At 38.2% G+C, this 11,609-nt stretch overlaps 1 protein-coding gene and 1 non-coding gene across 2 annotated transcripts; both read right to left on the bottom strand.

The window, feature by feature from the left end:
• Nucleotides 1-485: 485 nt before the first annotated feature.
• On the bottom strand, nucleotides 486-11,267 carry ndufs2 (NADH:ubiquinone oxidoreductase core subunit S2). The gene is made up of 14 exons (XM_026937203.3): nucleotides 11,110-11,267; nucleotides 9,912-10,015; nucleotides 9,441-9,631; nucleotides 9,148-9,268; nucleotides 8,809-8,921; nucleotides 7,918-7,992; nucleotides 7,736-7,813; nucleotides 7,503-7,588; nucleotides 7,283-7,402; nucleotides 6,939-7,068; nucleotides 6,278-6,373; nucleotides 3,194-3,277; nucleotides 2,792-2,849; nucleotides 486-650 (listed from the first exon to the last, which is right to left on the bottom strand). The coding sequence occupies exons 1-14, from the start codon at nucleotides 11,211-11,213 to the stop codon at nucleotides 613-615; spliced, it is 1,398 nt and encodes a 465-aa protein (XP_026793004.2). The 5' UTR covers nucleotides 11,214-11,267; the 3' UTR covers nucleotides 486-612.
• Nucleotides 11,268-11,503: 236 nt separating this feature from the next.
• Nucleotides 11,504-11,609, bottom strand: LOC113540737 (U6 spliceosomal RNA). Its single transcript, XR_003404107.1, has one exon. It is a non-coding gene; the product is annotated as a U6 spliceosomal RNA (small nuclear RNA).

Raw genomic sequence — 11,609 nt, forward strand, 5'->3', positions numbered from 1 at the left:
AACGAAATACAATCACAGCCATAAGCTGTACTAGGGGTGTGACTGTAAAGACCAATTAGAAACAAGGCCTTTAATATTGTTGCAGCTTTCTGAGATGCTGCACTCTTGAGTACTGAAAGTACTGAGTATTGAGAGTATTGAAATTAAGTTTTTGCTTTTCAGTGTGGTACAGTGTCATGTCAAAAAAAGAAATGCAGAACCACCATGTCTTGCATTTTACGTTTCCTCTCCCAAGTGTGATTGCTTTTCTATCTAGCACGGAATCTTCTCCATTACAAAAGGACTCACTCATGGTTACGCATTAAAAGCTAACTTTGTCGCCATGCTTATCTGGACCTTTGTAAGCAAGGAATTTTACATAGCTGGACATTCCTAAATTTTAGCCAAATACGAACTTTGAACATCAGTAAAACACATCCTTGTCAGAACATTTACCCATCATGACCCAACTATACATGAAGTAGAAACAGCAACAGGCACAGACATAAAATATTTATTCCGTTTATTAGGTTTTTATACATGGATAGGCTTGATTGAAGTTGTCTATCATAACATTACTAGAGTGAATTTGAAAGACAAAACAGATGTACACAAAACAGGCATTGTGACTCTTCAACGGTCCACCTCTCCAAACACAATATCCTGAGTTCCTAAAAGGGAAATGCAACAAAAACTTTAGTTCAACCAGTGCCCTATGGAAAAAGTGTGAATATTCAAATAGCATTAAAACTTGTCAAATTATGTAATGTTCCTAATATATAGTAAAACTAAATTATCTGTAATTCCAACTGTTTTTAGTAATGTTACATGCTAAATATTTGCCTTACATTTGCTTTCAACCAAAGCCCTCTGCCTCTAGAAGAGGGCCAGCAAACTCAAATTCTAGCAGGGCCACATCAGCATTTTTGCAAGCTTTTTAAGGGCCATAATCTAAAGATATTCATTTCTAGCACAGTATTCTCCATTCATATTAACACTAATCACCTAGATTAGAAGTTAGAGCAGGATGATTGTAGGAAAAAGAAGCGTTCACAGAACCTATTCAACAGTACTATTAGGTAATAACACGTATTATACTGAGCATAGTTATATATAATTAAAGTCAAGCACGGTGGAGGTAGTGTCATGGCTTGGGCTTGCATGGCTGCTTCGGGAACAGGCTCACTAATCTTTATTGATGATGTAACTCATAATGGTAGCAGCAGAATGAATTCAGAAGTCTACAGAAACATTTTGTCTGCCAATCTTGTTTGATCTCAAACCCGAATGTCATCAGTGTATAGCAAAATAAAAGAATTGGCCTTGTCGTTCCAATACTTTCGGAGGGGGCTGTATATAAGGGGTCGTATAGACTAGTTGATTAATATATAACACTAGTTGCAGCTGTGAGGATGTCTACTAGATGTGGTGAAGCAGACAGTAAGGAAATACAGGCAGATGGTAAAAAGAAAAGCAGTCTAGGTAAAATATTTCAGACTAGATGAATTCTATACTCGACTGCACATTACACTAGGCTACACTGGGAATTCTTTTTGCTTTTTCATTAATAGAATGTGATGCACTGGAATGATTCACTTTACCACTTCGTATGACCTGTATTGCATTAATCAGTTTTTAAACTGGAAAAAGACGACTAGTCCACAACTTTTTCAATTACTGGTCAACTTGTTAAAATTAACAGCAGTGCAACCCCTAATATACACTCTATGGCCAAAAGTTTGTGGACACCTGACCATGACACCCATATGTGCTTGTTCCAGATTTAGTCCCCCTTTACTGTTATAAATAACCTCCACTCGTCTGGGAAGGCTATCCACTAGATTTTGGAACGTGGCTGTGGGAATTTCTCATTCAGTCACAAGAGCATTAATGAGGTCAGGCACTGATGTCGGACGAGGAGGACTGGCACAGTTATCGTTCCTATTCATCCCAAAGGTGTTCAGTGGGGTTGAGGTCAGGGCTCTGTGCAGGACACTCGAGTTCTTCCACTCCAAACGTGGCAAGCCATGTCTTCATGGTCTTCGCTTTGTGCACAGGGGCATTGTCATGCTGGAACAGTTTTGTGCCTCTTAGTTCCAGTAAAGGGAAATTATAATGCTACAGCATACAAACAGTTCCTAGACAACCGTGTGCTTCCAACTTTGTGGCAACAGTCTAGGGAAGAACCACATATGGGTGTGATGGTCAGGTGTCCATATACTTTGGCCCATATAGTGTGTATTTGTTTTCCAAACAAGGAAGATATGTAACTTTAAGAAAAACATTTAATAAGAACTCACACAGGCTTATGTGTTAAGAACATATTTGGTCTTAGATGCGAGCACACATAAGCTGTTCAACGGCACGTTCCGAGGACAGTCGGTCACTACACTATCGGTCTGGTGTGAAAGTGGATTCTGCACCAGTTATAACAGATTACTGCAAGCATATCATTTGTAAATATTGTTTTTACATTTTTAATTTTAAAAATCTGGTCTGTGGTGATTTGTAGTGGCTCATCTTGTATTGTTAGTGTGAAAATGTTGAGTAGTACTTATTACGGGTTGTTTCAATATAATTTTTTTCAAGTTTGTGCAGGGCAAAAGAAATGAGGCAGCAGGCCATATTTGGTCCGCGTCCCTTGAGTTTGACCCATACTCTAGAACGTTTAATCTAGAAAAATACCCTTCTGATTTCTGTCTCTTAGATATTCAGACAGCTAGATGAGTACTAACACTCTACAAACAATTAACTGTTTTGTTGTTAACAAAAAACAGTTGGTTAGTTTGGATATCCATATAAATCATTTTACCAATGATGGCCACCACATCAGCAAGCATGTGTCCTTTTGACATTTTGTCCAATCCAGCCTGCAATAAAAACAAATTTGCGTTACAGAAAAACAACTAGGCTGTTGATTAAATGTGACTAAGGAATATACTAGTAATTTGTATATTTTCTACCTAACTGTTTAAATACACAGATTTTTACATTGTCCCAATACAGCTGGAGCAATAATGTAGTGAATTTTCCATTATATGACACCACCCCAGTCTAGGAGAGTGCCAGGATGTTAAATACTCCCTATTGTAAATTGGGATAAATTTACAATTTTTTAAAAATCCATTATCCTCTATTATTATCACTGCATTCTCATCTTGCATAACACAGTAATCATTAATGTTTACAGTCTTGAATAAGACAATCTGTTTACCAAGTGAGCAAAGCCTGGAGCTTTGATCTTGCAGCGGTAGGGTCTGCTGGAGCCATCAGAGACCAAATACACCCCAAACTCCCCCTGTGGAGAAACGAAAACAACTTCAGTGGTACCGATATTATTTAAATTATTAGAATTATTATTATTATTTATTAAAAAAAGATGCCAAAACTAAATGTGACTAAAACCAGATGTCCACCCTTTATTATTTTTACTCAGCCAAATTTAGTTTTAGATATTTAGTACCACATTTTTCAAACTAGAACCCCAAAATCACTTTGTGTGTTTGCACTTCCACCACCCCATCATGCTTCATTTTAATCAAGAAAACTTACCATGCAACTACATGCTGCAAAGACACGAGGTCGTGGTAGATTCTAATTTAGATTAGAGTGCTTTGCTACGAAGTTTACATTTCACTAGTTTCAGTCTCAAACGCTGCACTCACGTGCCCTGTGATAGCCATCTGGAGACTTTCAGCCACATGCTTTATAATCTTGAAGGTTGCAATCTGATCAGCTCAGAGTTCAGAGTGTCTTCAAAATTCACAGAACTCCATCTTTAAAAGTTTGGCAGAAATTTATTTCAAAGCAGCTGGTCTGTGGTTTCCATATCTATCAAATTGCCTCGCTTTCTAAACGGAGGCATTACTTGGTCATATTTATTGACTAAATGTTTCAATGCTTTGCTAGAGTAATCCTAGAAGGTTGAACTGAGAGAATAACAATTCACTTGTGAGCACATGCACATTTAGAGACACAAATCCAATGCACAAGGATGCATGGGCGCGGATTTTACATCGTGGTGATGGTGCGGATTGAAACGCTGGTTAAAATGTAGAAGTGTATCCGCTCTGTGCAACATGAAGAAATATACTTCCATTGAGAACTAGGGATGGACAATCTGGCAAAAATATTATATGATTTTTTTCAGGCTGGATTACAATCCAAGATATCATGATTATTTTTCATGTTGGAGTGTTTTGCAAGTTACCAAGCAAGAGTGCACTTCCCAACAAAATATACATAATTATTTCTAAAATGAAAACAATCAGGGATGTGTAGCATATTTAAAAAATGCTAAATAAAAAGAGTACATCACCTCTGCTAATGCCTTCAGGATTTAAAAGTGCAATAAATGGAAAGTTGTCAGTAGGGCTGCCATGATTACTCAATTAAATTAGAGTACTCACTTTCAAAATAAATAAATAAATAAAATAATATTCGGCAAAATGGTGGAGGCACGGCAATGCACAGACAAGGGTCCGTGCAACAAACGACAAAGTATGTCAACTGTGTTGGAGCAGTTTACGTTAGATGTGAAAAACATTGTTGTCTGCCGTCACTGCAAAAAATGAACTTGTACCATAACAGCACATCTCCAATGCTGCAGCTACTGAAAAGGCTACATCCGACTTTCACAGATCCGCTACCTGACACAGCACAGTTTTTCGCCCCTTAAATGCCCATAATTTAATATAAAGTAGAAATGATAATCTCTGACCAAATGTGAAGTAAACATGTGAATACATCAATATTTTTCCATATGTGCACAATACTCTTCATAGCATGTTTCATAATAAGGTCATAACTCCCACTTTGAGTTTGGCATGTTTCCATGGTTACTCCTCACAAATCACAGAATTATGATCACTGTAGCATTTCTACTGTAAAACATTGGTCAAATATCAAATACTGAGTGACAGAACCTTTCAAATTATGTATAGTTTTGTGAGATTAAATAATTACCATAAGTGAACTTAGCTAAAGTCTATTTTTATTGTGAATTTTAAAAAACCCAATTACTTGATTAATCGTCAGATTACTCAATTACCAATATAATCGATAGTGACAGCCCTAACTGACAGCTGAGTATTTGTGATATTTAAATAAGTTTAAATACTGAATAAATTAGCTGAGCTGGTTCAGAGCTGTGTACAGCTGAGAAAGACAATATTTGCAAGTTGCTAAGTCGTAATGAGGATCAATCATTTTTAGAATGCAAAAACCCCAGTACTATATCCTTGGCCAGGTGCAATGTTATGGCATCAGTGATGTCTTTCCAAAGCTTAGTTGTTTTCTTATAAGTAATGCCTTTTTCAAATGCTTTTGTTTACTTCAGAGCTGTTTCTAGTTGTCGTGCTGTTCACTCCCTGTGTTAAACGGATTTTGGCACACTCTTTGGGGTGCTTTCTTTGTGGTTAAATACATTTGTCATGTTTCCTCTTCCTTTGCATATTTTGTGAAGAGAGAGAGGGGAGAAGAAAAAAAAAAAAAACACACCACATTGTTTTTTCCATTGTGTAAAATCCAGCAGTTCCAAATAACTAATGTTTAATTTTTTTAGGCCATGTCACGCCATGTTGTCAGCTATGCTCCCAAATAAAATGAGGAGGAAACGTAAGCTAAGGAACTGCCTACAATGGGTTTTAATGAGTTCGTTCGTGCCTGTCAAGGAAAGCACAAGTGCACAAGTTGGACTAACAAAAAAAGTATGGTTTAGAAAACACTCAGGCCACACACTTGGGTGTGAGGCCTGAGTGTTTTCAGCACAACTGACAATGTGTTTCGTAACACTATTCAGCCTCTGTAAAATGTTTCCACGATCAGTGGTTAATCAGTCACAATTAACCCTCCTGTTGATCATGATTATGGATCTGCCCATAAATTCTACCTGCTTTAAAAAAAAAAAACCTAATTTATACATGCATCACTTTGATGCATTATAAACACCAGACATTTTTTTTTATTTCACAAAAGGTTTATTACCTCTAAAACAGCACTTCTTTTTTCTTCACTCCTCTAATCTAGGTTAAATTTTGGCCTGTTTCCTAATGTGGCGCAAGGACTTCATCTTAATCCATCAGTCAGGCCTGGAAAAGATTATCTGTATGCTATATAATAACTTTTTTCATAAGTATGTAGAATGTTTAAAAGTGAACTCTTCATTCACTTGATAAGCAGCTTTCATTTGTTCCATCACTTCTTCTGCAGTAATACTAACAGTGCACGTCCCCACACAGGTCTGATAAATATGGTTCTAGCTAAAGACAGCTGAGGATATTACAGTACAGGAACTCACCTTTGGTGCTTCAACAGCTGTATATGTGGCACCTGGGGGAACCTGGTAGCCTTCTGTGTAGAGCTTGAAATGATGGATTAGGGATTCCATAGACATCTACATAGAAAAATTCCATAACAATTAAAAGCCATTCACAGGTATTTAGTACAAGCATTGCTACGGCACATGCACACTGCCTACAAAAATACAGATATCAGACAAATACATAAACACTGTCAAAATGGCCCAAGTCATAATGGCTATTCTGAATGATTAAATCCACTGTCTACAAATCTACAAGTAGATCTTTTAAGAGACCATCCTCTGTGGCTGACTATTAAAAAGGATAAATTGCTATATCTAACAATATTAACTGTGGTGGTGTACATTTTATTTTGGTCTATATTATTTTAAGCATATAAATAATTCACCAGCTTAAATGATTCATTGCAGGAATTTATTTCAGATATGAATATTTTAAAGAAAAAGAAGCGTGTAGGCAATCTAACGGGATGGCATAACTGCAATGATGTCTCCAGACATACATCTTTTTTTTTTTTTAGTAATGAACACACACCACATCTCTTGTTTGTCTGAAATTAGATGTACATAGTATGTCTCACATTACTATCATATATACCTAATATACACACACACACACACACACACACACAGAACCCACCTTCATCTCAGATCTCTTTGGTGGTGCGACTTTAGCATCATCCACCTTGATCTCTCCTTCAGGCATCTTGTTGAGACACTGAATCATGATCCTTAAAGACTGCCTCATCTCCTCCACTCGACACAGATACCTGTGTGAACACAAATATTGCCTTGTTCATATTCTCTTAATGCTGGAACTTAAAACTATACTATTTGACAGATGAATACGCTTGCATTACTAAACTGTGCTGAATGTGTGATAAGGCTCACAGATAAGGTCACAGTTTAAGTCAAATTAAAAAGCGAGTTAGCATTTTAAACATTCACGTCCTTAATTTTATGTATTAGCTCCTAAGTACTTACCTGTCATAGCAGTCCCCGTTGCTTCCAACAGGCACATCAAACTCCACCTCGTCATATTTGTCATAGGGCTGAGATTTCCTCAAATCCCACTTAATACCAGAGCCCCTCAACATCACTCCACTGTAAGAGGAAGATACATGACATACTATAATGATGAACCTACAATTGTATAAAACATAAGACAAATGCAAATCCTAAACACTTTGTCTGTATATGGTACCTGAAGCCATAGTTGAGTGCATCTTCTGCTCCAATAACCCCAATATCAATAGTTCTGTTCTTCCAGATGCGGTTGTTCGTCAGCATCTACAAAACGTTACATCATTCTTAAAAAACATAGTCTACACTGTTCACACCAAGACATCTGTACAGGACATCTATATTTGAAAGCTACAAGCCAACAGCCAATGAACTACCAGAACAACATTCTGTAAAGCTCATCGAAATTCATACCTCCTCCACCTCATCGATGCGTATAGAGAAGTTCTTACACCACTCATAAATATCGTCCATAAGTCCCAGTGGCATGTCCTACAACATACACAGTAACCTGGAGTCAGTTCAGCTTTCCGGATGTCCACTGTGTTTGGTCTCCAACAAGAGACGGAAAGGTTTTTAAATTCCAGCGTACTAACCTGATGAACTCCTCCAGGTCGGACATAAGCAGCATGCATTCTGGCTCCAGACACTCGCTCATAGAACTCAAACATCTGCAAGAGGCACAGAAAAGAGGAACAGGCAGGAAATGTCAGAACCATCAGAGATCCAATGATCCAGCTTTCCCCCTAGTACAAATCCGACATCCTCGGAGCTGATGTTGCTGTTGCCAAGTTATGCAAAACATCAAATGCACAATATAAACTAATAGAAGTAGGTAATTTTACATTTTCTGTTACGTTATAATTGACTGCATATAATTTTGTTTGGTAATGCAACCTGCAAATAACTCATACAAGCTCATCACAAGCGTGCCACTAAGCATGTATAATGTTCTTATTGCCCTATTAGAAAGTGCTATATCTGCTCCCATCTGGTCAGTCATGTGATTTGAGCTGTGCTGTGTTATCAAATGTGATATCCTAATTTACGTCTCTTGACACTTTAGTGCTGAATGGCTTATGGTCACCATGTTGTGCACGTTAAACCATGAACTCCACATGACCACAAGGACCATGTGCACCTTCTGTCGTTGTTCACACAACATTTAAAAAAAAATAATAAACCAGCCTCAAAGCAGTTGGAACAGTCAAAACATCTATTCTTTCAATTCACACAGCTGTATGTCCAATAGTTTTGGCAAAGACATCAGTGGCCTTTGTAGTTTTTTCGACAAAAACAATATTTGAACATCTGCACTGGTTGTAAAATCACTGATGTCTCATTCATACCAGTGAACCACAAAAAAAAAAAAAAAAAAAAAAAAAAAAAAAAAAAAAAAAATCACACTTCAACCAAAACTAACTAAAATCAGATTTCCATGATGAAGTTGCTTGCATGAACAGATGAAATCTTCATCTTCCTCTCACCTTCTCTCTCTCCTCAAACATCCAGAAGAAGGGGGTCATGGCACCAATATCCAAGGCATGTGTAGTGATGCCCATGATGTGATTCAGAATTCGAGTCATTTCACCGTACAGCACTGTGGGCAGAAATAAGATAAATGCAGAAAAAATAAATAAATAAATAAATAAAGTTTCTCTGTATCCAGGGAGCCTGAAGTAGATTATGTGATACACTAAATTAAAACAAGCCCAAATAAAGTAGAATCATTTAGGTGGGTTACAAGTAAGGAATTAATTAAAATAAAAATGTTGATATATTCATAATCTAGACTAACTGTATTAAGAGCATTGGGTGCCCCTTACCTCTGATCCACTGAGCACGAGGTGGAGCCTGGATATTCAGCAGCTTTTCCACTGCCAAAGCATAGGCTTGTTCATTGCACATCATAGACACATAGTCCAGCCTGTCAAAGTATGGTAGGGCCTATGGAGAAGACAAAATAACATTTCTCCCCACGATCATCATCATCATCACATTACACAGTCAGCCTTATCTTTAATGCTAGGTTACTCTACTTTATTTCATTATAAGTGCGATTATCAGTGCTGCAGTTTAAATCTTTGGCATCTTTGTTTAAACACGTGACCAGTCATACCTGTAGGTAGGTCTTGTACTCAATGAGCTTCTCGGTGCCGCGGTGCAGCAGACCCACGTGCGGGTCACACTTCTTCACAGACTCCCCACTCAATTCCATCACTAGACGCAGCACGCCGTGGGCTGCAGGGTGCTGAGGCCCAAAGTTAATAGTGAGGTTTGACACCTCCTTCTCTGCTGGAGGGTCTTTGTCTGTGAAGAAATACGGAGGCTTTCTTTACCTTAAACAAACCCTAGCTCTTCCACTAGAGGGTAAACATTTTAGGACGTTCACATTAACCATCTTAGTTCCCCAATAGCACATGCACTAAAAATAACACAATCCCATGCTTGGTTACTAAAGATATTTTTAACACAACAAGAACCTTAAAAGGATTAATATTTTAAAATATCACATTAAAGCAGCATTATTTGTTAACACATAGCATTTAAGTGTATATGTAAAAGAGTCAGAAAGGAAAAGTGTACGAACCGTTCCATGGTGGTGGATTCCAATTCTTGGTGATGGCAGTGGGGTACATGACTGCACCCGCATACTGCTCAGCCCACTCCACATCGGGCTGCCATTGCTTCTGCCTACAAGGAACAAACATACATCTCTTTGTGTCCTTGGAAAGGCTTTAATAACCCAGACATTAAAAACCAGAATATAAACATGCACTGATGCTTTCGATGGAATACTTCTTTTAGTAACAGTGCCAACTTTTGGAAAGTTTCTTTTGCCAAGTCATGCAAAATGTCAGAGGTGTAATGGCTCTGTGCATTAAGACAAGCCGTGCAATATTCAATTCAATCTGTGTTGTGTCCATCAACTTCACACACATAAAACATCAGTGGATCGGATCAGAAAATGTCATCCCCAAATCCAACACCAATAAAGCTTCTAAAGTCGGTATGAGCGAAACTACTCAGCAATGCATCAGTGCACATCTACAGAAAAGTACAACAAGTCTACACAGATACATTTGTTGTATTGTTAGTGATCATAGGTATACTGTATACTGTGATCATACGCATACGTAACAAGATCTCTTCTCTTCTTTTAAATATCAAAATCTTGCCAGGGTCCCAGCTCCATCGTAGATACTGAGTGACAGCACTACTCCTACTCCACTCCCAGGATTGGACTGTAAAGCCTGTCTGTAAGCTATACTGACCAAAACCATCTACTGTCTTACTGTCAACAGTTGCAATCACATTACTGTGACACTTGCTTGGTTTCAATGTGACCATCTTCCTTGGTGAATAAAACACAATTTAAACCTGATTATAAAAACTCAGTGACTAGCAATTACAAATCATTCAAGCCAGCTGGTATCTTAGAGTAATAATAATAATAATAATAATAAGATCTGTGAGAACACAGTGTGGCAGGTTGTCAGCAGCTAGCAGTTAGCCAAATAGCCAGCGAACTGTGCATTAGGACATTTAAATGTAACACAGAAACACACAATATTTTTGTCAGCCACATATCTCACAACCACACACCGCCATAACATACACATATAGTTAAACCAAACACACTGCGGACGCGTCTAAATAAAAGCTGTAAACCCAAAGCACATTAAAGCCGGATTGATCTTGTGAAGAAAACCGCTCGTTTCTCAGACCAAACAATGCTGAAACTTCAGCGTCTCACTTCATTTAATCGTCTACACAAACGGTTTTACCTCCTTTGAAGCAAAGCGCATGCAGGAGTCAAAACATTTTTGTTTAAAATTGCTGCTGAAGGACGTCCGAGTTGTTTGAGCGACCTCAGCATAGTCGCCGCCATTTTTGCTGGCCGACCGACTGGCACCGTTTTCACCCAGACACACAGCGCCTTTATCTGCTACACCTACTGCCCCCTAGCGACGGGAGGAGTATTATTTTATTACCCACTTTCATTCCTCTCAAAGAGAGAGGTCAATATTCAATGGCTCATCTCCAGTAACCGTTGGAACACTGGGCTTGAGGTGTGTATGGGACTCCAGTCCATGCACACACACATTCACACCTAGAGCCAATATAGCATGACCAAACTACCTACTGGCATGTTTTTGGGAGGTAGGAGAAAACTGGAGAACCCAGAAGAAATGCTTCACGATTTTGCACGTCATCCTTGCACAGGGCCAGGCTAATCTTCTCTGTATTGTTCCAATTTTAGTATATGTGCCTATATTGTGGACAC

The sequence above is a fragment of the Pangasianodon hypophthalmus genome, chromosome 4 (genome assembly GCF_027358585.1).
Source record: "Pangasianodon hypophthalmus isolate fPanHyp1 chromosome 4, fPanHyp1.pri, whole genome shotgun sequence".
NCBI classification, from domain to species: domain Eukaryota; kingdom Metazoa; phylum Chordata; class Actinopteri; order Siluriformes; family Pangasiidae; genus Pangasianodon; species Pangasianodon hypophthalmus.